The sequence below is a fragment of the Psammomys obesus genome, unplaced genomic scaffold, assembly GCF_907164565.1.
Source record: "Psammomys obesus unplaced genomic scaffold, mPsaObe1.curated_primary_1811, whole genome shotgun sequence".
NCBI classification, from domain to species: Eukaryota; Metazoa; Chordata; class Mammalia; order Rodentia; family Muridae; genus Psammomys; species Psammomys obesus.
This window is the reverse complement of record NW_026588368.1, coordinates 5,765,407-5,789,215: the sequence shown is the minus strand read 5'-3', so window position 1 is coordinate 5,789,215 and position 23,809 is coordinate 5,765,407. Positions and strand designations below refer to the sequence as shown.

The window sequence follows — 23,809 nt, the reverse complement described above, 5'->3', positions numbered from 1 at the left end:
ACCTTGCGTTTATCATCTGTTTTAAATTCAGTGACCGGCCTCCCCTCCGTACGCCGCGCAGCAGTCCAGGCCTGGCTGGAGACTGTCTCCGGAGGTAGTCTGGTGATATACGACCACCCTGCACCCTGTTCATTATAACCTCTCTCTCTAGGCGGCTCGGCTGGCGCCTTAACTCCAGGACTCAGCTCCTGTCGCTGGTGCATGCGAGGGCCGGCGGGCGGGGGTTCGTGCATGCTTAGCCAGACCGCCCATCTGCGCATGGACCAGAAGTGCATTCCCCGTCCTCAGACAGACTGGAGACCAACAGTAGAGACAGGATGGAGTTCACGCCTTTAAAAAAAAAAAAAAAAAAAAAAGATTATCATTAGCAGTGGGACATGAAACCCAAGGGGAAGGGGAAGCCTTTCATGCTGAAGTTTTAAACCCGTCCACGAAGCTGAGTAGCATTGACGTGGAGTCTGGGAGGTTCCAGTGCGTCCAAGGAGCAGTCCAAACAGGAATCTGTGGAAAGTTTGCCTAAGAGAAGTGAGGACTGGTGGGCATTGCTAGGCAGTGCGATGCATAGCCAGGTGGCACTGGAACAGGTCCCCAGAACTAAGCTACCATGTCTCTTTATACAGGCCAAGGGGGACCGGTTTCCCTAGGAGGGATGCTTGGCATCTGGGTTAAGGCATTCCTCCCCACTGCAGGATGTCTAGTCCTTGGCTTCTGCCCTCAGTGCAGAGCTGTCTCCATCTAACCCCAAGAGGCCCCCAAAAGGAGACAGCGTCCCCCCTGGTTGAGAACCAGTATCCCGGCAGTCACTTCTAGGACTGGTAGGAATGATGTGTGTGTCTTTTTACCACCTCTTCCCTCACTGTCCTCACCAGCAGCTGACAGTTGACATATGTGGTAGGAGGGCCCACAAGTGCGAGAGGACTCAGAATCTAGTGAGGCTAACCCTGAGCCATCACCCTTTGAGCCAGAGGAACGAGCCTGAGGAGGGAGGATGTCCTAGCAGGCAGCCGAAATAAATGGTGACTCCCAGCTTTCGTAGTGTGTGGCTGCTCGCTTGCGTGGCGGCTTCCAGCTCGGCGCTCCATCTTAACAAGAGTTCCACCCCTCAGTTCCATCGCTCTAGCTGTGCCTCCGCACACATCCGCTACTGCTGCACAACAGCATCCAAGTGTTTGCTTTTTGATATGCGTGATCATCATTTCTTTCAAGGTATCCCCTTCCGACTCTACAGCGGATGTTTCTTAGTAGCAAAACTGTGGGAAGGACCGAGGAACCAGGACAGGCTGGTTGGAGGCTGGGCCAGCCTCTGGGAAACCTAGGAGTGCTGTCTTTTGTGCTGCTTCCATCTCTCTTGCCAGAGAGAATGTGGTCCCCACCTCGATGCCAGGCACTCAAGCAAGCATGCTGTGCGCAGAGGCCCTCTGGAGCGGGCCCGGAATCTTTCCAGCAGCCTCTTATTCTTTGACATGGCAAGAGTACAGCAATGAACTTACCATCCGAGTGCAAAGCTTAGTTTTGAGGGACCCAGGGGTGTTGTTGAGTGGGTGTTTGTGTCCCCAGAATCACAGTCACACATTCTCTGGTGACTACCTCCTACAAGTGGCCCAGAGCAGTAAGATCACTGGAAGGTGTTAGACCTGTGGGAACAATTGAGTAGTTTCCTCTCCAGCATCCATCCCAGAAAATGCCATGAGCATAGGAGAATGCCTTGCCCTGGAGGCCTCTGGGGTCTCCAAAAGGACAGGTGGTGGAGCTCAGCAGCCCGGAACTGTACAGCAGCCTCTTCCTAAACCCTGAGCTTCACAGACTTGTCTGCCATAGTTCTCCCGTTTCAGCTTTGGAAAAGTTCTTCTGGGCGTGGTGGCACATGCCTTTACTCAGGAGGCAGAGGCAGGCGGATCTCTGAGTTCAAGGCCAGCCTTGTCTACACAGCAAGTCCTGGGCCAGCCAGAGCTACACAGTGAGACCCTGTATTTCAAACAAACAAACAAGCCAGCTTTGGTGGTGCCCACCCGTAATCCCAGCACTTGGAGAGGCAGAGGCAGGCTGGTCTCTGTGAGTTCGAGGCTTGTCTGGTCTGCCAAGAGTCCAGGACAGCCAGGGCTACCCAGAGAAACCCTGTCTTGGAAACAAACAAACAAAAAAGTTCTCTGTAAGTTTGAACTGTTGTCATTTTATGAATTAAATGTTAAAAGTAAGTGTACAATATGGGAAGCTAAAGAAATCCAAACTCATAGAACTGCCTCTTCCTGTATCAAGAAATACAGCATTCCCAAAATCTTTAAGGTGCCTCTTCCTACTCATAGGCCCTCCCTGGTATTACCCCCTTCCTTAAGGGAGCCTCTTTCTCGAGTTTTGGCGTCACCTGAGCTCAGTGGCCCACACTGACTTGTGGCAGTAAGTAGGATGTCCTGGCCTCTCCCACTTTCAGCTCAGCCTAGAGAAAATCCAAATGTGCTCCGATGCCTTGGTCCATGGAAATCAAAAGCATTGCCCTCAGGCTGCCAGCCTCCCTAGGCAGAGTGTTCTCTGCTTCTGGGCCATCAGTAGATCCTCTGCTAGCACCGGCTAGGGCCAGTGGTGTGCGAGCTCAGGGGCTATCTGCCTCAGGGTAGGAGAAGCACATGAGTGCCTTACTTCGTTTTGCGGCCCTGAAGAGCAGTTCTTGAGCCCAGAAGGGGAACTTTTTGGCTTTTTATCGAGACAGGGTTTCTCTGTGTAACAGCCCTGGCTGTCCTGGAACTTACTTTTATAGACCACACTGGCCTCAAACTCACAGAGATCTGCCTGCCTCTGTCTCTCAAGTGCCGGGGTGACAGGTGTGCGCCACCACACTGGGCAGACAGGGAACTTTACATATCCCCACGGGACCACTCTCCTGTCTCAAGAAAAGCATCGGCCTCCCCATGTGCCAGTGCCAGTGAAGAGCAGGGCCCTATGTGAGTCACCTGACCCTCAGGCCTAAGCTTTACCACCTAAAGGCGGCCATGAGGAACAGGGGCCCCTGGCTGGTACGTGAGGTGGCCAGCACTGGGCCTGTTATGGAGGCACTGGTAAAAGCTGCCGGTGACGGATCTCATAGCAGCAGCCTCTGGGTGAAAGTGATGCCTCCAGGCTGGAAGCTGCTCTCCTCCTTCCACTTGGCCCTGCTAGAGTGGAATGTGGCCATGGCACCCATACTGCTTACAGAGCACTGCCTGTGGCTGTCCGGGGGCCTCCCTCCTCCCCACGGCCTATGCATTACTATCTTCCGGGGCCCCGCACCGTCATTTGTCTGTCTGTCCTTCTCTTCCCATTCTTGACTGTCTCTGCTTTACAGCCCCTCTGGATGAGAACGATCTGGAAGAGGATGTGGAGTCCGAGCCGGCAGAGACCGAAGGGGAAGCCGCAGAGGATGGGGACCCTGGAGACACTGGCGCTGAACTGGATGGTAGGGGGCCCAGCCTTCCCTCTCCACCCCTGGGACCTCCTGTTACACTCTGGGGTCAGGACCAGAGTGGGTGGAACTCACAGAAAAGATACTTTACAGCAGAAGTTTAGGGAGGCAGCCTTGGGGGCCGGGGAAGGGATTCCGGGGCTAGCAAAAGAAAGGGGAAGAGAAGTCTGCTGGCACCCCAAGAAAGGTTTTGTGTTTCTGTCACAGCCTTGTTGTGTCATGGTCACAGCATTTAAGAAGCAGACAGGGGGGATGGGGAAGATAGCTCAGTGGGTAAAGTGCCTGTTGCTAGCAGGAGTGCCAGAGTCCAGCTACCTAAAGGCCAGGCATGGAGGGGGAGGGAGAAGGGGAACCACAGGGGCTCACTGGCCAACCATTTAAGCTGAAAGGCAGGCCCCAGGTTCAGGGCATTAAGGTGAAGAGCAGGAGCTTTCACACAGGTGAGGACGAAGACGCATTCCCACACCACACACACCACATACACACACACACCCTACACGCACAACAAAAGGAAAAGCACCACAGGTTTCAGGAAACCCTGCACTCAGAAGGTAAGATGCCTCGTGTCAAATCTGCCTCTGGGAAGAGGCTTGCTTTGCAGGGGCTGCCGAGCCTGCTCCAGACCTCGTGCCACAGTGGATCCCCCCAGTGAGCGACTCCCTAAGGAAGCCAGACGCAGAAAAGGAACACACCCGGGGCTCAGAATGTCTTCCAAACCCGTATCTTGCCTACCTCCTCCAGATCAGCACTGGTCTGATGACATCCCTTCTGATGCCGAGACGGAGCAACGCTTACAGTGCCAGGCCGGGGTGAAAGCCGAGCTGGAGCTGAGACTGTCAGAGGACAAGGAAGAGAAGCCATCCGACACACCAAAGCAAGAGGAGAGAGGTAGTGGGGCGGGAAGAATGATTTGCAGAGGGCCAGAGACCACAGGGGCACGCTGGTAGTCCCGGGCGAGGCCTTTGGAGTGGTGCCTAGCGGTAGCCCTACCTGCCCCTGTCCTGGTCCGTGCCTGTCTGAGGCTACAGATCTCTACAGCCTCAGGCAGTAGTACCTTTCCTTGGGTTGTTTAAGAGCGTGAGAAGACCAAAGGCAGCTCACAAAGCTTGAGGTCCAGATCCTAGCCACCACACGTAATGACCAGTGCCAGCAGAAGGAGCCTGTGGGGTATGGGCAGTGCCTTCTTTGAGTCCCTTCACTTGATTTTCTTTTTTTTTTTTTTTTTTTCCTAGAATAGCCTGAGGGCAGACCCAGGAAAACAGTGCATGCTAGGCTACCTCCTGCCTTAGGAAGGGGCTGGCTGCAGCGTGAGCCCCTCCATGGGGCTGGCTGCTCCCCGCTCCTGGTATGTGCAGAGTGGAAAGGACTTCATTCCTGCTATAAACCCCTGTGTCCCTCCTTTTCAGGTCCTTCCCAAGTCTCCAGCCAGTCTCCTCAGAAACAAGCTGTTCTGTTCTCCCCTGCCCAAAGCCCTGGGGCAGAGGTAAGTAGGCCCCTGGAGGGTGAGGTAATGTGGTCAGTGGGACCTTAGGACCTTGAGGAGACGTGACCTTGTCTTAGGACCCATGATGTAAGCTCCGAAAAGGGTGGGGAAATGGCCATATAGCCACCTCATTTTGTGAAATTGTAAAATGGTCCTATCTTGTACTAGGTAAGGCCCTGCCGAAGTGTGTGCTTCAGCTGCTACCTCAGTCCTTAGGGGTGGGCAGGCTTATTTTTAAGTTGATGCAATGATATTTATGCTTCTATAGGTTTATAACAGGTATATTTTTTTTCTCTATGTTAAAATAAATGTGTAACTATTTAAATGAAAACCGTGCCCCTAGATCGGCAGCACTGTGTGAATCACTTTAGAGAATGAGCCGTGTCATGAGTGTGTCTGAGGTCCTTAGTCTGAGATGTGCCACGTGCAGAGCAAACCAGGAAGGAGTCAGCCCAGGCCTAGGCCTTTGCAGCTCCACGAGACGTGGCACAGTCCAGTAACCGAGCCGAGAAGCCCTGGGGTGGGAGTTACAAGGGTCTGTGAGCATCTCCACGATTCCTCAGTGGGACAGTGAGACTGGAGAGCAGGCCATGCAAAGCGACAACCCTCTCACGGCGTCAGCCCCATGGTAGTCCCTCAGGGAACCCGGGAGCTCTGATCACCGTGGGTAGGGATGAAAGCCAAGTTCACCAGTGCCCTCGGCCAGTGCTGATGTGACCGGACCGAGGAACATGGATGTGAGTGAGATGAACCAACTCGGGCAGCTCGGGCTATCCCCGCCAAATGGAGAGTTCCTGAAAAGTTGACAATTAGAGCAGAAAAATGAGGAAGCCACGCCTGGAGCTCTTTGAGTAACAGCCAAGCGATGGAGAGGATTTTATTTCAATAAACGTAGGCCCTTTGGGAGAGAAAGCTCCCTGAGGGCAGGTGCTGGCTACTGAAACCCTCCTCTCTGAACCTCTGTTCTCTCCTTCCTGTGTAGGAGGCCCAGGCCTCTCTTGCCTCTGTCGCCACCAAGGTGAAATCCCCCGAGGAGCCCCTTTCCCCTGCACCTCTGCCTCCCAGAGAAAAGCCCAAAGCTGAAGCCCCTGAAGATCAGAAAACTGTGCAGTCACCCATCCGGTCGCAGCCTGTGGCCCTGCCGGAAGCCAGGACGCCTACCTCACCCACCGGCTCACCGCCGGAGTCTCTGCTGGCCCCTCTCACACCCCCCTCCAGCCAGCTCCCCATCTGTTCCCAACCTCAGCCTTCCTCAGATGCCTCCATCCCGTCACCCACCGAATCCCCCATACGCTTCCAGCCGGTTCCAGCCAAAACGTCCACGCCCCTTACCCCACTTCCTGCGAAGAGCCAAGGAGACCCCAAAGACAGACTGAGCGGCCCCCAGGCTGTGGAGGAGGCCATGAAGCGGAGCGACCTGGTAGAGGAGTTCTGGATGAAGAGCGCCGAGATCCGCCGCAGCCTGGGCCTTACCCCTGTGGACCGGAACAAGGGGTCAGAGCCCAGCCTCCCCTCTAAGCCAGTATCCCTGAAGTCCTACCCAGTTGATAGGTCGCCTCAGGAGGAGGGTCTCTGCCTTCTGAAGCCTCCATCTGTTCCCAAGAGGTTGGGCCTGCCAAAGTCAGCCGGTGACCAGCCCTCACTGCTCACCCCAAAGTCGCCCTCCGACAGGGACCTGAGGAGCAACCAGGAGGAGCGGAGGGACCTGTCCAGCAGCTCGGGCCTGGGCCTCCACGGCAGCTCCTCCAACATGAAGACCTTGGGCAGCCAGAGCTTCAACACCTCGGACTCCACCATGCTCACTCCGCCTTCCAGCCCACCCCCTCCCCCGCCCCCCAACGAGGAGCCTGCCACCCTGCGGAGGAAGCCCCATCCGACCCTGGAGCACAGGGAGGCCTCCGTTATCCCTCCGCCCCCTCCTGCCACGTTCATGCGGCCCCCGAGGGAGCCGGCGCAGCCCCCCAGGGAGGAGGTTCGGAAGTCCTTCGTTGAGAGTGTGGATGAGATCCCCTTCGCTGACGATGTGGAGGACACGTACGACGACAAGACTGAGGACTCCAGTGCGCAGGAGAAGTTCTTCACGCCCCCCTCGTGCTGGTCCCGGTCAGAGAAGGTCCTGGCCAAGGAGAATGGGCGCCTCCCTCCCCTGGGACGCGACGTGCAGCCACAGAAAAGGGGACTGCCCCTGGTCTCCGCAGAAGCCAAGGAGCTGGCCGAGGAGCGCATGCGGGCCCGGGAGAAGTCCGTGAAGAGCCAGGCACTGCGAGATGCCATGGCCAAACAGCTGAGCAAGATGCAGGCCATGGAGATGGCGGCCTCCAGGTCCCGCGCCATGCCATCCCAGGGCAAGGAACTCGGGCCGGAGTCCAGCAAGCGCCCGGCGCCCCGAGGCTCCCTGGAGACCACCCTGAAGCATGAAGCTACCAGCGAAGAGATCCTCTCCCCTCCCTCAGACTCAGGCGGCCCCGATGGCTCCGTCACCTCCTCTGAGGGCTCCAGCGGGAAGAGCAAAAAGAGGTCGTCCCTCTTCTCCCCCCGCCGGAACAAGAAAGAGAAGAAATCCAAAGGGGAAGGCCGGGCTCCCGAGAAACCCAGCCCAGGCCTCCCGGAGGACGTGGCAGCTAAGCCCAAGTCCCTGTGGAAATCAGTCTTCTCTGGGTACAAGAAGGACAAAAAGAAAAAGAGTGACGAGAAGTCCTGCTCCAGCACCCCATCCAGCGGCACCACGGTGGACTCCGGCCAGCGCAGGACGTCTCCGATCGTGAAAACAGGTATGCGTGGCCAAGGGATGCCCACGGGACAGGTGTGAGTGGTGCGTCCCTGTCAGAAGGTCTGTTTTCCCCCATGCTGTTCCCACAAGGGGTCTTAGGGGAGGGAACGAGCCGAGCCGTGAGCACCTCAGCCCCATCCAGCGCACGAAATGAGGCAAATGCCAACTTGAAACTCGGTAGGGTAGATTCCTGCTTGGTACCCTTCCCAAAGTCACATGACCCCAAGCATGAGCCTGATTTTGAGTGGAACAAAGAGGAGTCCTGCCAAGGGATCTTGAACAGGCGCCTAGAAGGCCATTTATTTGGTGCTGGCCCATCACCTTTGGGGACAAGCTTCTGTCTCCCTGTGGGGCTGACCTCCTGCAGCATGATTTCACGAGGTGCCGGCTGCTGTCTTCACTTGGCCTCTTTTCACCCCTACAGAGCTGCAGCTCCGGCGCCAGCTGAGCTTCTCAGAGGACTCAGACCTATCCAGTGATGACATTCTTGAGAGGTCTTCCCAGAAGTCCAAGCGAGAGGTGGGTGGGCCCAATCCCTGAAGGGCTTCAGAGAGCTGGTGGCAAAGCATCACTTTATTCTCTGGTAGAGTAGCAGACTGTGAAAGCCAGTCTAAAGCTGGGGTGGAGAGCCAGCACCTGCTTTGGAGTGCCAGCAGCAAAAGCCACAGAGAAGGTCTCTCGGACCTTTGAAATAAAGAGCAAAAGGTATTGCCTCAGTCTGAAGGAGCCAGGGTACTCTATGGGTTAGCAGCCTGTCCTGAGCAAGTTACCCCATGAGCCGTATCTGTCAGGGCCAGACCATGGGAGAAGAGCTGAGGTACTTCTTGGGGTCATGCAAGTATGGAGTAGTCACCAGGCATGGAGAGGAGATAGGGCGGGTGTCTCCCTCAGGAATGGGCCTGGCTATGCTGTCTCTCTGGAGATTGGTTGCATAGAGAGGATTCTGTTTAGGAATTGACCCTGACGGAGCAGTAATTGGAGGCACCGGTGCCGGGTGATCCGCTGGGGCCCGACAGCCTCCCGGTGGCTGCCCCTGTCTCCCCACCATGTGCCTTTTTGACATGACTCCTCAAGGCTTGGACTTAAGTTGTCCCCTCCGTCAATAGCCTTGAACTGCAGACCAACCAGAGCAGGGCCACCGTGGCTCTGCCCCTAACAGAGCCTGTGTCTGTTCAATGAGGTGGCGTCTTCCTGTTTCAGGCCACCCTCCAGCCTGACCCAGTTCCTCTTTTCATAACTGGACAGGCTAGAAAAAGCCACTTTTCTCTAACCACATTCACCGTTCCTCTGCATCTTCCTCATGTAATTCCGTATTGTCTCCGTGTAATTCTTCTGTGCTGTCCTCGCCACCAAGAACCACAGACCCCTCCTCCTCCTCCATCACATGCAGCCAGGTCCCCATTTCTTGCATCAGGGCAGGGTAGGGTGGAGTGCTCTCCATGGGGACCCCGTTCTAGTATGTTGCTGCTGGGCGTGCCTGCTGAGGTCTTCCAGGTGGTGGTGATGTCACTGAATCAGAGAAGGTGTGTGGCTGCGCACATGAGTTTCAAAACTCGTCTCAGTACTGGGGGCCGGTACTGTCTTTTGAAGCCTGAAGGAGCCTCAGCAGAAGAGAATGTGGCCCAGAGTCCCCTTTGCCTCCATGGTGACTGTGCCCATGCCGAGACAATTCCTGTCCCACTGGTCAAATGTCCTATCTCTGTTTGCACTGTGGTCAAGTCACGCTGCTTCTCCAGGGTTAATGAAACATCTTGCCACAGCAGGGAGTGCTGGATGCCCCCACTGCTATGCCAAACCCATCACCTTGGTATAAATTCCCACTGACCACAGGTATGAAGAGCAAAGGAACTCACTTCCTAGCAGCATTAACAAGCCGCACACAGATTCCTAGAGCAGGACACCTTGTGTGTCACATGCGGTCCCTGGGGACAAGCTCAGTCCCTGGTGGTCACATAGGGAATGCGGAGGACAGACAGGGCCTGGGCAGTAGCAGATATGGCTCTTGAATGAGGGCAGGACATGGCGTTTCTTAAAATACTGAACCCGCTAGCCATGGTGACCCCAAGCAACCCTAACACTGGGGGTTATGTAAGTTCAAGGCCAGCCGGGGCCACCTATTAAGTTCTGGACCACCCAGAGATAGATACATAGCAAAATCCTGGGTCAAAAATACAGGTGGGTAGGAGAAACAAATACGGACCATAGGTGGGGAAGAAACCAGAGCAAAACAACTGCGAAACTGTAAAGGACACTTCACAGCCTCCGGTGACACTTAATGGTGAATGGCAAGTGTGAGACGTATTTATTTTTAAATACCATCATCAACTCGTTGATGACGTCCCTAGCAGGTGACGCAGTTGTAATTCCTGGGAAGAGATGTCTCTGCAGAGGAGGAGCTACAGGCTGAAGTCCCTAGGGCCTGGGTCTGTGATGTCTAAAACAAATTCAGGCGGCTGTGTAAAGCCTGCCACACTGCTGCCATCTGGGGATCGAGGTCAGGGTGGTCCGACACCGTTGGCTTCCTGCCTGAGTGCTTCCGGGCTTGAAACTTTCCAGAATTAGAAGCAATCAGGAGCAAGGGGACCAAGAGTGAAAAAATGGACTTCGGCTTACCAAGTGTGGTTTAGGTGGAAGTCAGTCCTCTTCCTGTTTCACAGACCCAAGCCCTGAGTCAGCACTTAAGACCTGGGTTTGGTTCCATAGTGAGGAACACACATATACACACACACATACACACACACACACACACACAGACCCAAAACCTTGTTTTTACTTAAGTATTTATTATACAAAAATAAATTATTCGGGGGTTATATGCTTATATTCATATGTGTGCAAGCGCATGTGTGTAACATGCGTGTGAAAAGCTAGAGAAGAACCTTGTGTGTCACTCCTCAAGTGTCTGTCCGTCTCTTATGTGTGCGTCCAGGGCACAGAGTTCACCTGTAGGCTAGACTGGCAGCACATCCTGGGAGACAGGATCCCCCTTCCCCACCTCCCCAGCTGTAAGACCGCAAGCACACCCCGCCAGGCCATTTCTTTCCTGTGAGGCTTACGGATTGAACTCGAGTCCTCATGCTTGCAAAACCAGTACGTTACTAACAGATTTCCCTCCCCAGCCCAATCCAGGCTTTTCTAGCCACCTAAAGCCCTGCCAGCAAGAGATGGCTTCCCTTTGCTTCTGCCTGACCCTACAGTGCAGCCTGCCCAGATAGTTCCTTGCTCCTGAGGCCGACTAGGACCTGCCCTGCCCTTCTGCCAGCCCCTCATCCTCCCTGGGACTCTCGAAGCAGCTCCCTAGCCAGCTAGCCATGCTCTTGGCCCCACTTTCCCCCGAGTATGTTATGATTCCCCTCCCTGTCTTTGCCACAGCCGAGTCGGTACCAGTCCCAGCAGTGAGCAAGCTAGTGACGGAGACCTCGGTGGCTTCTTGCCTAGGCAGCAGCCACAGACAGGTGTCAGCACCGCTCTTGAAGTGTGTCATGTCAGCCTCCGGGGGCCTCATCTGTGCTTTTCCTTTTCAAACTGCCGTTCTGCATGAGGACCTGACTCACAGTCTGCCTCGTGGGAGAGAGGAATCGAGCAGGCGAGACGCCCATGCTCGGCGCTAAAAGCAGCGAGTTCATCCCCCAGCTAGCATGCATGTGGTATCCTGTGTGAGTCCCCTGCTGAGGCCCCCTCAGCATCACCCTGTCCTGCACACCACCATTTTCCAATTGCCTCCCTCCCTGGGTCCATAGGGACCTTCAGGCACTTCCTCTGACCCCATGATTAGACCATGAAAGCAGAGGAGACTGGCCAAGGCTGAGAGCAGTTCCGGTCAGTGTGTGAAGGAAGGAGGTTCCCATGGTTGCCTGAACACTGGTACTTTCTCTGAATCACGGTGATTTCTGCTGTTTGGGTTCCCTTCCCTGGGTATAATTCTGAAATAGCAGGTTTGCCCAGTCCCGGGGCAGCTGGGCATCACACTGTCAAACTAGGTATCCCCGCTGGAGAACACCACCAGGCTTGAGAACCTGTCCAGAGAGTTACGACGGGTCAGTGCCCATTCCCTGCTTCCCGCTTCCATTCCATGCTAAGCATTCAATGGCAGGAGCATAAAGGAAGCAAGAGGCCCCTTTAGCTGAAAGGGGTTCAGTCCCCACACATTTCGACAAACTGGCATACGACAAGGAGCAGACACAAAGGGATTCAGGGTATGCTGTTAATAGAAAAGCGAACCCCAACATTGCTCAGCAGTGGGGTTCAGTGAGACTCGGCCGCTAGGGTCTGTTCACCCAGGTTCCTTTGTGCAGTCTTGTGTGCCATTGTGGGAAATGATTGTGTGAGTAAGTAATTCTTGTTCGTTTTAAGCCTCTAACGGATTTTGTTCCATTTCTGTATTCTGTTGTCATTTTTAATCATCATTATCATCCCTGTTCTGTTTTGTTTTCCGTTGCCATCCCCTTAAAAGTCGATTTATGTACCACACGCCTTGGCATTCAGGAGAGCCTATTCATCAAAGGTAGTGTCTCATTCCCGCTGGCTGGTCCTCGTTGCATGCCTGTGTGTGATTAACCCCTTGGACAGCCCTGCTGGGCCCTGCAGCCGCGTCCTCACTAACTGTGTCACACATGCATGCAGCTGTCACAGTCAAACCTTCTTCACTTGTGTCCCAGAAAGAGGAGGAGACGGTCACTCTTCCGTTGACTGGAGTGCATGTCGTCACGGGTGGAGGCAGAGCTAGCCCTGTGGGTCCGGGGAGCCCAGGAAGGGATGGTCATCAGCCTCCACTCTAAACCGTTAGGGCACTGGGACACTAGGACAGCACTAAAGACCAGCTTCTGCCTGTTCACTTGACCCTTCCGCTGTCATTTGAGCTCCCTGAGGAGAGAGAAGTCTAGACCCAACTTGAATGTTGGATGGTTCCTTTACAGTCAAGTCTCTCTGTTTTCTTGGAACAGATCAGGAGGGTCTCACAGAAGACAATCCCCCACTCATGCTTCTCAGTGGCCTGTACAGGCGCTGAGTGCTTGCAAGTGTGGGGGCCCATGAGTACAGGTGGCTGGGACATTCCTCAGCGTCTGCATGGGAATTGCCCAGTTGCCTCCTCCAGGCTCACAGCCCACCACCTCAGCTACCCTGCCAGGTCACTTCTATCCTTCCTTTCCATGGCAGCCGTGGCTTCTGCAGACCCAAGCAGTCACTGGTCCTTTTTCACCCTGGTTAGACTGAATTCACTGAGATTTAAAATGGAGGCACGCGTGTCTTCTCTCCTTCAGATGGTAGCCACTAAAGTCCTTTTGAACTCCACTCACCTGGAGAAAGTAATCCCAAACAAAGGGCTGGGGAAGCCCTCCCTCCCCAAACCTTTTCTTTTTCTTGCACCTTAGAACTAGGAAGCCTAGGGAAACACTTTACTGTGTTGTATTTTTTTTTTTAATCATCAAAATAGCTTTAAAAAAAAACCACAGACATGCCAGGCACAGTGGCATACATCTGTAATCCCAGCACTCGGGGAGGCAGAGGCAGGCTGATCTCTGTGAGTTCGAGGCCAGCCTGGTCTACAAATCGAGTCCTGGATGGCCAAGGCTACACAGAGAAATCCTGTCTTGGGGAAAAAACAAAACACAGACATGCAACAATGATGGCAACGTTGTTGTCACAGCATGGCAACAATGATACCAGTGCCAGAGGAGTTCCTGTCCTTCTGTGGTTCAACCTCCTGACACTTTGCCGGCATTAAGCCTCTCCTCACAGCCACAGAGATGAAGTGTCTCACATTGGGGTCTTTAGCTGTGCCTGGTGTTCCAGACTGCAGCAGGGACAATTACCAGAAGTCTCTGGCCGAGCCTCACCCACTCTCCCGGTAGCGGCTCCCTCACAGAATACAGTCCTCCTTAGACCTTTGCCAGCTCACCACCCAAACCAGCCTCCACCTGCAGGCAGCCGACTTAGGAGCTCTCCCTTCCCCCTCTCTAGCCCAGAACCTACACAGAAGAGGAGCTGAGTGCCAAGCTGACGCGGCGGGTGCAGAGGGCAGCACGGAGACAGGCCAAGCAGGAGGAGCTGAAGCGGCTGCACCGAGCCCAGGTACACGCTGGCAGCGGGGCACCCACCCTGTGCCCACAGAGGGCCTCATCTACAGCAAGGAAGGTGGAGAGGCCAGGGCAGAAGCAGATAGGGCGTCCTTGTCGTCCATGATGACAGCCTGGAAGTGCCCCAGCACCCTGCTCTTAGAGAGGCCCCTCCTGGAGGCGCTGTCTGTGAAAAGAACTGGCCATGCATTGAGTTTCCTGAAAGCTCTGGTCCAGAGCAGATGTCGAGTCCGCGAGTTCGCTTTTAACCATAGAGTCAGGACCTATGATAAACTCTGATAAACTCCCTATAAAAATCCCGAATGTGCTGAGATTTTTATAGGGACAGCTCAGAAGTACCCCTGGTTGCTGTCAGTCTTCACCCCCGGGCCTCATCCTAGACCAGTGGCTCTCGGCCTGTGGGTCACAACCCCTTTGGGGGCCAAACGACCCTTTCACAGAGGTCGCCTATCAGACAGCCTGCATATAAAATATTTACATTACGCTTCCTAACAGCAGAATTACAGTTACGAAGCAGCTTATGGTTGAGGTCACCACACATGAGGAACTGTGTTAGAGGGTCACAGCGTTAAGGAAGGCTGAGAGCCACTGTCCTAGACCATTCTAGACGCTTTTCTAGGTTACTGAGGCGGGACTTGTCATCACTCTGCCCAGTGCTCTACGGTCTTCTTATGGTAAAGATTCAGTGGAATCATTTTTAAATGCGTTTGACCTATTCCAGGGAAAGAGAACAAGCCCTGGGGATCCAGCCACATGCAGCTGGCACGCCACACTGCCCGGAGTGGCCCCTTTCGACATCTTGACAGTCTCTGGCTTTCTCCCTCTTCGGGTCTGCAGCCCAGTTCTCCTCCGGGAAGCTGGAGGAAAGAACAGGCTGGAAGCTTACGTTCTGTTTCCCGGCAGATCATCCAGCGGCAACTGGAGCAAGTGGAGGAGAAGCAGAGGCAGCTGGAGGAGAGGGGCGTCGCTGTGGAGAAGGCTCTGCGAGGAGAAGCAGGTACTGTCCTGCGTCCTCTGTGAGGATGCTTGCTTTCAAGGAGAGAGCCTCCCTTCCTTCCTGGAGGCGAGCCTCATGTCACCTCCTCTGGAATCGGGCTCCTTCTCTAGCAGGGTTTTCTGAGTTACTGGCATAACCAGGGTCCGGCGCTTACCCTACGTTTGGGCAGCGCAGACGCCCAGGCCTGCTTCCCAGCCCATTCTTCAGCTTGCTGTTGGCATGAGGAACGAAATTCTGGGTGCTGTCACCCATTGTTGGCGAACCCTGGGCTTCCTCTTCCTCTCCCTGCTCCTCCCCTCCCTACCATTCTCTCTAGAAGGAAGTATCCGGGAATGAGGGAGATTGTCCCACAAGGAACCATCACAGAATTGCACTCAACAGGCCTTAGCCTGCTCTCATGCGTGCTCCTCCTGTCCTCGATCCCCTGGGCTCCCTCCAGTCCAAGCTGCACAGCCACAGACAGAGCCTGCATCCTCTCCTGTGTGGGGCTTCCAGCTTCCCTGGGTGAGCCCAGGCTTGTGTCCACCCGAGGCCAGTCACTAAGAGCAGTGTTGGAGAGACTCGAGCTTGTGGTCAGCTATTGTGGCAGAGCTGTGGGGAGCTGTGACAAGGGCCACGTGGTTGGAGCCTGCTGGGCTTAACGGTGGGTAGAGAGAAGATGAGTTATCTGAGCTGTCTCTGGGTAGAAGGTCAGAGCCTCTTGCGGCTTCCTTCCAGGCACAGGGAAGCAAGCTGGTAAACCTGGCAGGCAAGCTAAAGGGCAATCTGGGAGGTCAGACAGGGCCAGCTGCTGCCTCATGGGCTTCCTGAACCCTGGCCAGTGGTCTAGCCTCGAGGCATGGGCCTGGGGTCAGGGATCCAACATTGCAACTGGCATTCCCAGTAGAGGAGTCGGAGCAGGCACGGAAGCAAATCTTTCTTCAGGCCCTCTCAGTCTCCAAAATGGTGCTCATCAGTCAGCTCAGTGATGCTCCTCAGGTGAAGACGTGTCCCGAGAGAAAAAAAGATGAGGATGTGGGTGTCCTTGGGTTTGTGCCTTGCCTGATGCTGTACCCAACTCTTGAAGCCCGGGCTGCCAACGGGAGTGCAGAAGCTTAGGCCGCTCCGTATCCAGCCAGTTAAGAAGACCGGAAACCACTGGTACAAGGAACACTGGCTCCCATGGCCAGCAGTGAAGAAGGGATTCACCACTCATTTGCTTGGCTTCCCAACTCACCATGCCAAGGGTGTCCCCACCCGCCTGCTAGCCTCCCCTTGCTCCACTTCCTGAGTACCAGGCCGGGTTAAGCCTCCCTCCAGAGATCCCTGGCAACAGAACTGGAAAGCCCTGTCTTCTCCACTATTCTCTTCACACACAAAACGCCAGAAGGGAACCCGGAGCTCTCCCCTCACCTTTCTCCAGATCACCTCAGCTAAGGGGCAGCTATGTCCCACACCAGTAGCTGGCAGTACTGTCTAGGCGCGTGAGTTCACGTTCATAGAGTCTCCCAAGAGCACTCCGTCCCTCCCTGTTCACAAGGTCCAGGGGCTCAAGAGAGAGAGCCGTTTCGGTCGATGGGTCTCTGGAGAGTGCTTAAGAGTCCATGCAACTGATGTCTGTCTCTGTACTTCCCCACCTCTGTAAAAGGCATGTCACTCTAGCCGCTACCAGTGAGCCAGAAAGTGATGCCATTGCAAGCTGTCAGAGAGGCCAGAGAGATGGCTCAGCAGTTACGATCTCCTACGGCCCTTACAGAGGACCAGAGTTCAGTGCCCAGCACCCACGTCAGGAGGCTCACCGCAGTCTGCAACTCCAGCTCCAGGGGGACTGCCTCCCTCCTGAACCCCACAGACATCAGTGTTCACGTGTCTGCACGCACACACAGCCACAACCTGAATGTTTTCCACTTGCTTTGGCGGGAGAGCTCATTATACACAGTTGTTAGCTGAGGCCTAAAAGCCAGAAGGATTATTCTAAAAGAAATGTTTTTAATCGAAAAGCCATAAGCCAGGCCTGGTAGGCTCACGCCTTTAATTGGAGAGGCAGAGGCAGGCAGATCTCCGTGAGTTTGAGGCCAGCCTGGTCTACAAAGGGAAACCAAGGCTACACAGAGAAACCTTGTCTAAAAAAAAAAAAAAAATTTGAAAAGCCGAGCACACATGAACTTGCATGTTCTGATGAGAGCCGCAGAATTTGGGAAGCCTGAGAGCAATGCGGAGGGCATCCCAGCAGGCACAAGTGTGTGCTCTCCCAAATAGAGCAGCCGAACCACACACAGCCATTCGTATCCTTAAAAACAAAACAAAACAAAACCGAAAAACAAGCATAAGGGCTGGAGAGATTACTCAGCAGTCAAGAGGGCTTGGTGGCCTTGCAGGGGATCTTGTTCCCAGCGCCCACGTGACTGCTCACCTGTAACTAACTTCAGTTCCACAGGATCCAACATCCTCCGCAGACACCGGGCATGTGGTATGCCCGCACATTCAGGCGAAACACTCATACACATTAAATCAAAATAACTCTTAAAAAAGATCCCAAACAAGGCCCCAGGCACAAGGAGCAGCCCCAGCCACGCTGTGGTGTGCTGGCATGATACCTTAGCCATCTGCAGGACCAGCTGCGTCCTCTGAAGCCAGCACCTCCTCAGCCTGATGGGGGGTAGCCTTCTCAAGGATCCCTGTCCAGTGGCATGTGATCTCAGCCATTGCCAGCGGGACTCGAACTAATTAACTTCTTACTAATGTATCTATGACAAGTTCAGAAGTCTCTTGCACATGAAGCAAAAGAAACTTGGACCTTCCCCACACACATACAGAAGCAGGCTTACCTGGATGTCTTCAGTGGGTCAGACGTTGACACGCGGAGGCACTTGAACAAGCTATGTATTACATCTTCAAAGTTAAGAGTCGCTGTGGGCCAGATATCTGGGAGACCCCTGGAGCCCTCTCCAAGAGCCCTAGGATTCAACAGAACCTTGAAATCCATGTTCTCATCCAACTCCTGACCATAGGCAGCTCTATGCACAAACTCCTGGACCAGGGAGGCAGTCCCCTGCAGGTGCACCTTGGAGGCTGTTGAACCATTGCCCTGTGATGCCTTTGTATCTCCGAAAACAGCCTCTTCCTTTTCTTAGCGTTAACACTCTACTACTCCCAGCACTAGTCTAGTGTCAGTTCTCAGTGGCACTTGTCCCTTCCTGGCAGGGATTTCTTAGAGACTGGGTGTGCTCGGAGGCAGCAGCTTTCTGTTTCTCATTCTGTTCCACTTGTCAGTCTCATTTACCTGGCTGGGTGAGGCACACAGCAGCTCCTTAGCTGCACTATTTAGCTCCTTCCCTGAGCTGTGCAGAACCTGCCATCCTGTCCCATGTGGCGGTTTCAAGTTTCCATTGCTGTCAAAGGGGCCACGTTTTGCTAGCAAAGAGAAGAGATCTGGTCAGGTCCTCTGTATTCATCAAAGACTTCTGTTTATACAGTCTATGTGGATTAGCTTCAGAGCCCTGGAGAGCTAAGGCAAGGCTAAGGCGTGTGGGATTCTTGTTCTGGAATCCAAGGGGAGCTTCTCTCTTTCCAGAGTCAGGCTTAGAACCACTAGGCTGGCCTCGCACATGAGCTGGAAAGCCACTGGAGGGCACTCAGCTCTCTGACATATCCATCCCTAAAAGAGGAGGTTGTGGTTGCCGGGTCAGCATCCAGAGCATGGGGTGCAGAGAGCGGCAGACACTTTGGTGCCAACTCAGGACCCCCCTCTTTGCACCTTAGGCGTGTTAAGAAGGGACACTGCTGGACAGTGCCAGGAGCCAAGAAGCAAGAATGGCCTGTGGCCAGCAGCCTCGGAGCATTTAGTGTGTGAATTCTGCCAATGTTGCAGCTCATTTCTTATCTTGAAAGAAAAGGTTCTCAGAAGACATGGGGCCTTCGTCTTAAGCCCATTCAGCAAGGTCGTTTCTCCAAGGAGGCCATTCCCACCCCTAACGGAGTCACTTGCAAGTTGCTCGGCCTCCAGAACTTTCTTTTTTCTTTTCTTTACTCCCCCACCTAAGGTTCACATCTCGAAAGCCTTAGGTTGGAGCCTCTAATATTCAGAAACTAAGAGAGTGCCCCTGGTCTACCCTTAAACTTTCTTAACTCTTGGGCGAGGTTGCCTTGGGGGGGGGGGGGGGGAGTGGCTGGAGTTCCCAGCAAGGCCCAGTCCCAGGCTCACTGAGTGGGAGGTGTGAACAGGAATCTCCCTGCTGTTGGGGGAGGGGAGGCAGCTCCGTCCACCGTGACGTTGGGTTCACCCTCCCTCCACACCACGAGCTGCAGAGACCATGCGCGTACGTGTGCATGCCACACTTGACAGACGTGCACGCTCTCCAGCGCCCCGCTGGGCTCCCTCACACTGTTTCTGTCTGTTTTGTGCGTGCCGTGCCCTTGGCAGCCTTGGGTCGGGGTGGCAGCAGGGTCACCTGATCCAGTAACTCTGTCTTCACCGATTCCTTGTTGTAGACTATTGGGGAGAGTCTTATTACAGTGGCCTCATCGATTTGCACCTGGGTGGTACGTATAGCGTCGCCCGCTGTTGGCACTAACCCCGAGACGCCCCTCCCTCTTGTCCTCCATCCCAGTCCCTGCTCACAACAGTGAGGAGAAACCAACCTGATAACCAAGTGGCAAAGCGCAAACCCTTTTCCAGGCTCAGTGTCAGAGCCAAAGCCCCGGGACTCATCCCTAGCTCAACCAAAGTGAAGCAGCTGCCAGGTCCTTCTAGATATGCCGCAGAGGACTATATGAGATAGTTCTTGCTGTTTGAGTTTTTTTCCAAGTTTTTATTAAAAAAAAAAAAAAAATGAACCAAACGTACAGCCGCCACTCCACCCACCCTGCTCCTGCACCCTAGTCCCTTGCCTGTTCTGCCGCTGGCCAGTTCATTCACACTCAAGTCGGGGCTTTCATCCCGAATCTCAGCCCTCACAGTGTGTAGCTTTCGCATCCACTAGGACCCCCACCCGCACCAGCGGCACGGCTGACGCAAGCACGGGCTGGGGCGGGGACTCAGGGAGAGAGCACGTGCCTAGCACGCCCACGATTCTGTCCCCAGCACCCAAAGTAAAGTCTCAGATTCGAAAACGATTGAAACGGTTCAGCTTCAGCCATTTTCACTTCGGGTACATCACACAGTAACCTTGAGCATGAGAGAAGCTTGACTGTTACTGCCTCTGCTCAGACGTCCTCACAGGGTCCTGGGACTTACTGCACACAGATCCACTGAGAGCTTCGGGCTTATTAGACATGCAGATTCTCTGGGGCTTGAGAGAGGGCGCAGTGGTTAAGAGCACTGTCTGCTTTTCCAAAGGTCCCACAGGTTCAGTTCCCAGCACCTTAATGGTGGCTCACAACTGTCTATAATGCCATTTCCCAGATCTGACACCTTCATACTAATGCACATAAAATAAAAATTAAACAAATTATTTAAAAAAAAAAAAAAAAAAGCCTGCAGATTCTCAGACCCCAGCCCAGACCCTCTGTATCAGAAACCCCACACAGGAGGCCTAGGTATCTGCTCTTACAGACTTCCCAGCTGGCCTTGATCCCTCTAGGGCAAGAGAAGCCCGGCCACTCGGAACTGAGGATCTGTCGTCTTCCTGTACAGAGCTCAGCAGAGAAATAGCCCATCTGGAGTCTTGCTCCTAGACTTTGAACCGTTGTCTCCTGGAAGGCTGCCATGTTGCAAGATGAACAAGCATCCGGCAACTGGCGGTCAGCAGCAGGGCAACTGCCGCTGTCCTCTTCTTGATCGGTTTCCCTTCACCTGCCCTTGGGGTTTCCACACCTCCTGAAAACAGAAGTGCAGGGCAGTAGAAAGTTTCTTACTCTTCCCCATCCTTTCTCCTTAGAGAGACTCTTCCTGGCCCACTCATTTAAAACCCAGAGTCTGGAGCCGGCGAGATGGCTTGTCAGGTGTAGGCGTTTGCTTCCATGCCTGACAGCCGGTTAATTCCCAAGACCCATGGTGCAGAAAGACCAGCTCTCACAAGTTGTCCTCTGGCATTCAGACACTGGCCATGACACACAAGTCCTTTATTGATACTGATACACACAAAAAAATTTAATTTTTTTTAAAGTCAGGCCAAGCTACATATAGTGGAACACACCTTTAATCCCAATACTTGGAAGCCGGAGGCAGGTGGATCTCTGAGTTTGAGGCCAGCCTGGTCTAGATAGAGTGAGTTCCAGGCCAGCCAGGAATAAATAGTAAGTCCCTGTCTCAGAAAAAATTAAATCAGGCCAGTAACACGCACCTTTAATCCCAGCACTCGGGGCAGAGGCAGGTAAATCTCTCTGAGTTAAAAGCCAGCCATAGTCACATGTACTGTGTACAACAGGCCATGCCTGCAGTCTTAGCCATGGGGAGCCTAAGGAGAGGCCTGACATGAGTTTGAAGGCAGATAGGGCTAGTTTGAGACGATCAGGGGGAAACAAAAAGCCCTGGAACAAAAATACATAGAAATAAAACCAGAGCTAGGAGATGACTTAGTCATCAGTTCGAATCCCCACAACCCACATTAAAAGATAAAATAAAAGCCAGGCATGGTGACAAAAATAAAAAATAAAAAATAAATCAGGTAGTGGCCTGGCAAAGTGGCTCGTTGATTAAAGGTCCTTGCTGTTGAACCTAATGACCTGAGTTAAGTCTCTGGGGCCCACAGGATAGAAAGAACTTCATGCCACCCTTGCATAGTCAAGAGATGGTTCAGCAGCTAAGAGCACTTGCTGGGGACCAGAGTTCAGTTCCCAGCATCCACATGAGGCAGCTCACACTATACCTCCAGCTGCAGCGGATCTGACACTCTCCTCTGGCCTCTGTGGGCCCCTGTGCACATACATACGCACAGACGGAGCGCGCACGCGCACACACACACACACACACACACACACACACACACACACACACAAATAAGTGAATAAAAATGTAAAAAGAAAGGTAAATGTGATAATGAAAAAGTTTAAATAATGTGGTGACATCAGGAGGAACACCCCTCATGTCAACATCTTGCCTTCACGCTCGCACGTACATGCACACAAGCGTGAGTGAAAGGAATCCAAAGCCAGGCCGAGGGGTGTAGCTCGGTGGTCGAGCACCTGCCCAGCGCACACATGCTTCACGGCTCTACCCCGTGCACCGTGAGAACACAGCACCGCCCTCGTCTGATTCCCCTGAGGGCTGTGTAATATCCACAGCCATATCACCGGTCGGGCGGCAGGAAGGACCCTTGGCTCCTGCATAGGTGGTGTGAGTTGGCCTCTGTGCTCTTCATCCCAGTCTTAAGCTTCCGGGGACCCACTTGGCCACGGGCCCCTCTCAGTGCCCCCAGCTTCTGCAGTGCTGGGGGGGGTCCCACTCACGGCCATTGATGCTGAAAAAGGGCTGCTGCTTGCTCCCAGTTAACAGACCCCCGTCTTGTCTAATACCCTGTCTCCCCTCCTCGCCTCCTCCTCCTCCTAACAGTTCCCTGGAGAATGTTTACGTCAAGGCTGAGGTCATCTCTGTACCTGAAAAGATAATTTGCGTTCAGGACGTTGTGGAGGGAGTGGTCCAAACCCACTTTTTGCCACATGACCCCACCCTGTCTGCTTGAGATCCTAGCTTCTGCAGCGTAGACTGTCTGTGTGTGTGTCCTGAATGTTGTCTTTAGCCCACTGCTCAGGTAAGGAAGTGCAGTGGGCTGTCTTCTGTGGCCCTGGACCCCAAATTCTAACCTTGGGTTTCGTATGCTAGGGGGTTCTGGGGTGAAGCAGAAGAAGCAGAAAAAAGAAACTCAGTTTGTCTTTGAAATTTTAAGACCCCCTCCCCAAGTCGGACACCTTGCTGCTTCTGCTCCTCAGCCCAGGGCCTCGTTGCTTCCGCCTCATCAGCCCGAGTTGCCCGTGGTGCTGATGCCATGCGGGTTCTGCTCGAATGTAGGCAGATGCTGCTGCCTGATGAAGGAAGACACACTCCTCTCTGAAGGGGGGGCACTTGTGTTCTCCAAGAAAGAGCAGAGATCAGCAGGCCCTCCCCTCAGCACACCTGAGAGGAAGACGGGGACACCACAGCTGACCCTGCTCAGAGCCTGCTGGGGTTTCCCCACCCGGAAATGCCATTTGTGGACCACGGCATCGGTGTCCACTACTCCATTTCTCCTGGCGAAGGCCAGACCCCGATTCCTGCCCTGTGCTGCCCTGCGCAGCACACTGCCTCAGTGGAGTCCTTCATAGCTCTCAGCCTGCCGTGGACAGGTGTGGCACCCACATTAAAAGTCTCTGTAGGCTGGGTGATGGTGGCGCACGCCTTTAATCCCAGCACTCGGGAGGCAGAGGCAGTGGTTCTCAGAGTTCAGCTCCAGCTTAGAGCTGAATGAGTTCCAGGACAGTCAGAACTACACAGAGAAACCTTATCTTGGGGTGGGGGGAAAGTCCAGCATTCAAAAGACAGTTGCAAGTCAAAGCTTAGTCTAAACTAAAAAGAGACTGTTTTGTTTGGTTTATTTGTTTGGTTTGTTTTTTTAAGCCAATTTTGGGGTTGGGGATATGGCTTAGAGGCCCAGAGCCCAGATGCACAGTGCCAAATGAAAAAGAAGAGGTTTCTTATAGCTGTGGAGAGTATGAAATTTTACTTCCTTAATTAGCTGAACCTTGTAATTCGAAAAGAAGCCATTGCAGGCTGGAGAGATGGCTCAGAGGTTAAGAGCACTGGCTGTCCTCCCAAAGGTCCTGAGTTCAATTCTCAGCAGCCGTCTTCCCTTGGAAATGTAACAGGCACTGCCCACTGAGCCTCACTGCACTGAGCACTGGTTCTCAACCTTCCTAGTGCTATGACCTCTTAATACAGTTCTTCATGTTGTGGTAGCCACCGAACCATAAAATTATCTTGTTGCTGCTTCAGCACTAATTTTTCTCCTGATATGAGCCCTAATGTAAAATATCTGATGTGCAGGATACCTGGTCTGTGGCCCCAAAGGGTCATGACGCACAGATTGAGAGACTCCGTGGACTCTAGTGACGAGAGCAAAGTGACTGGAAATCTCCAGAAACCCCACATTTCTCT

The 23,809-nt window shown here is 53.8% G+C and overlaps 1 protein-coding gene across 2 annotated transcripts in view; it reads left to right on the top strand.

The window, feature by feature from the left end:
- Positions 1–23,809, top strand: part of Mical3 (microtubule associated monooxygenase, calponin and LIM domain containing 3) — a 169,307-nt gene that overhangs the window by 134,450 nt on the left and 11,048 nt on the right. The window contains exons 26-33 of one of the 2 annotated variants that reach the window (XM_055604112.1): positions 3,317–3,427; positions 4,175–4,321; positions 4,840–4,916; positions 5,899–7,687; positions 8,111–8,205; positions 13,648–13,758; positions 14,667–14,760; positions 19,231–19,281. In XM_055604112.1, the coding sequence (XP_055460087.1) occupies positions 3,317–3,427; positions 4,175–4,321; positions 4,840–4,916; positions 5,899–7,687; positions 8,111–8,205; positions 13,648–13,758; positions 14,667–14,760; positions 19,231–19,281 (2,475 nt within the window). The remainder of the gene's footprint in view (positions 1–3,316; positions 3,428–4,174; positions 4,322–4,839; positions 4,917–5,898; positions 7,688–8,110; positions 8,206–13,647; positions 13,759–14,666; positions 14,761–19,230; positions 19,282–23,809) is intronic. The other variant, XM_055604113.1, reaches the window with a different exon arrangement.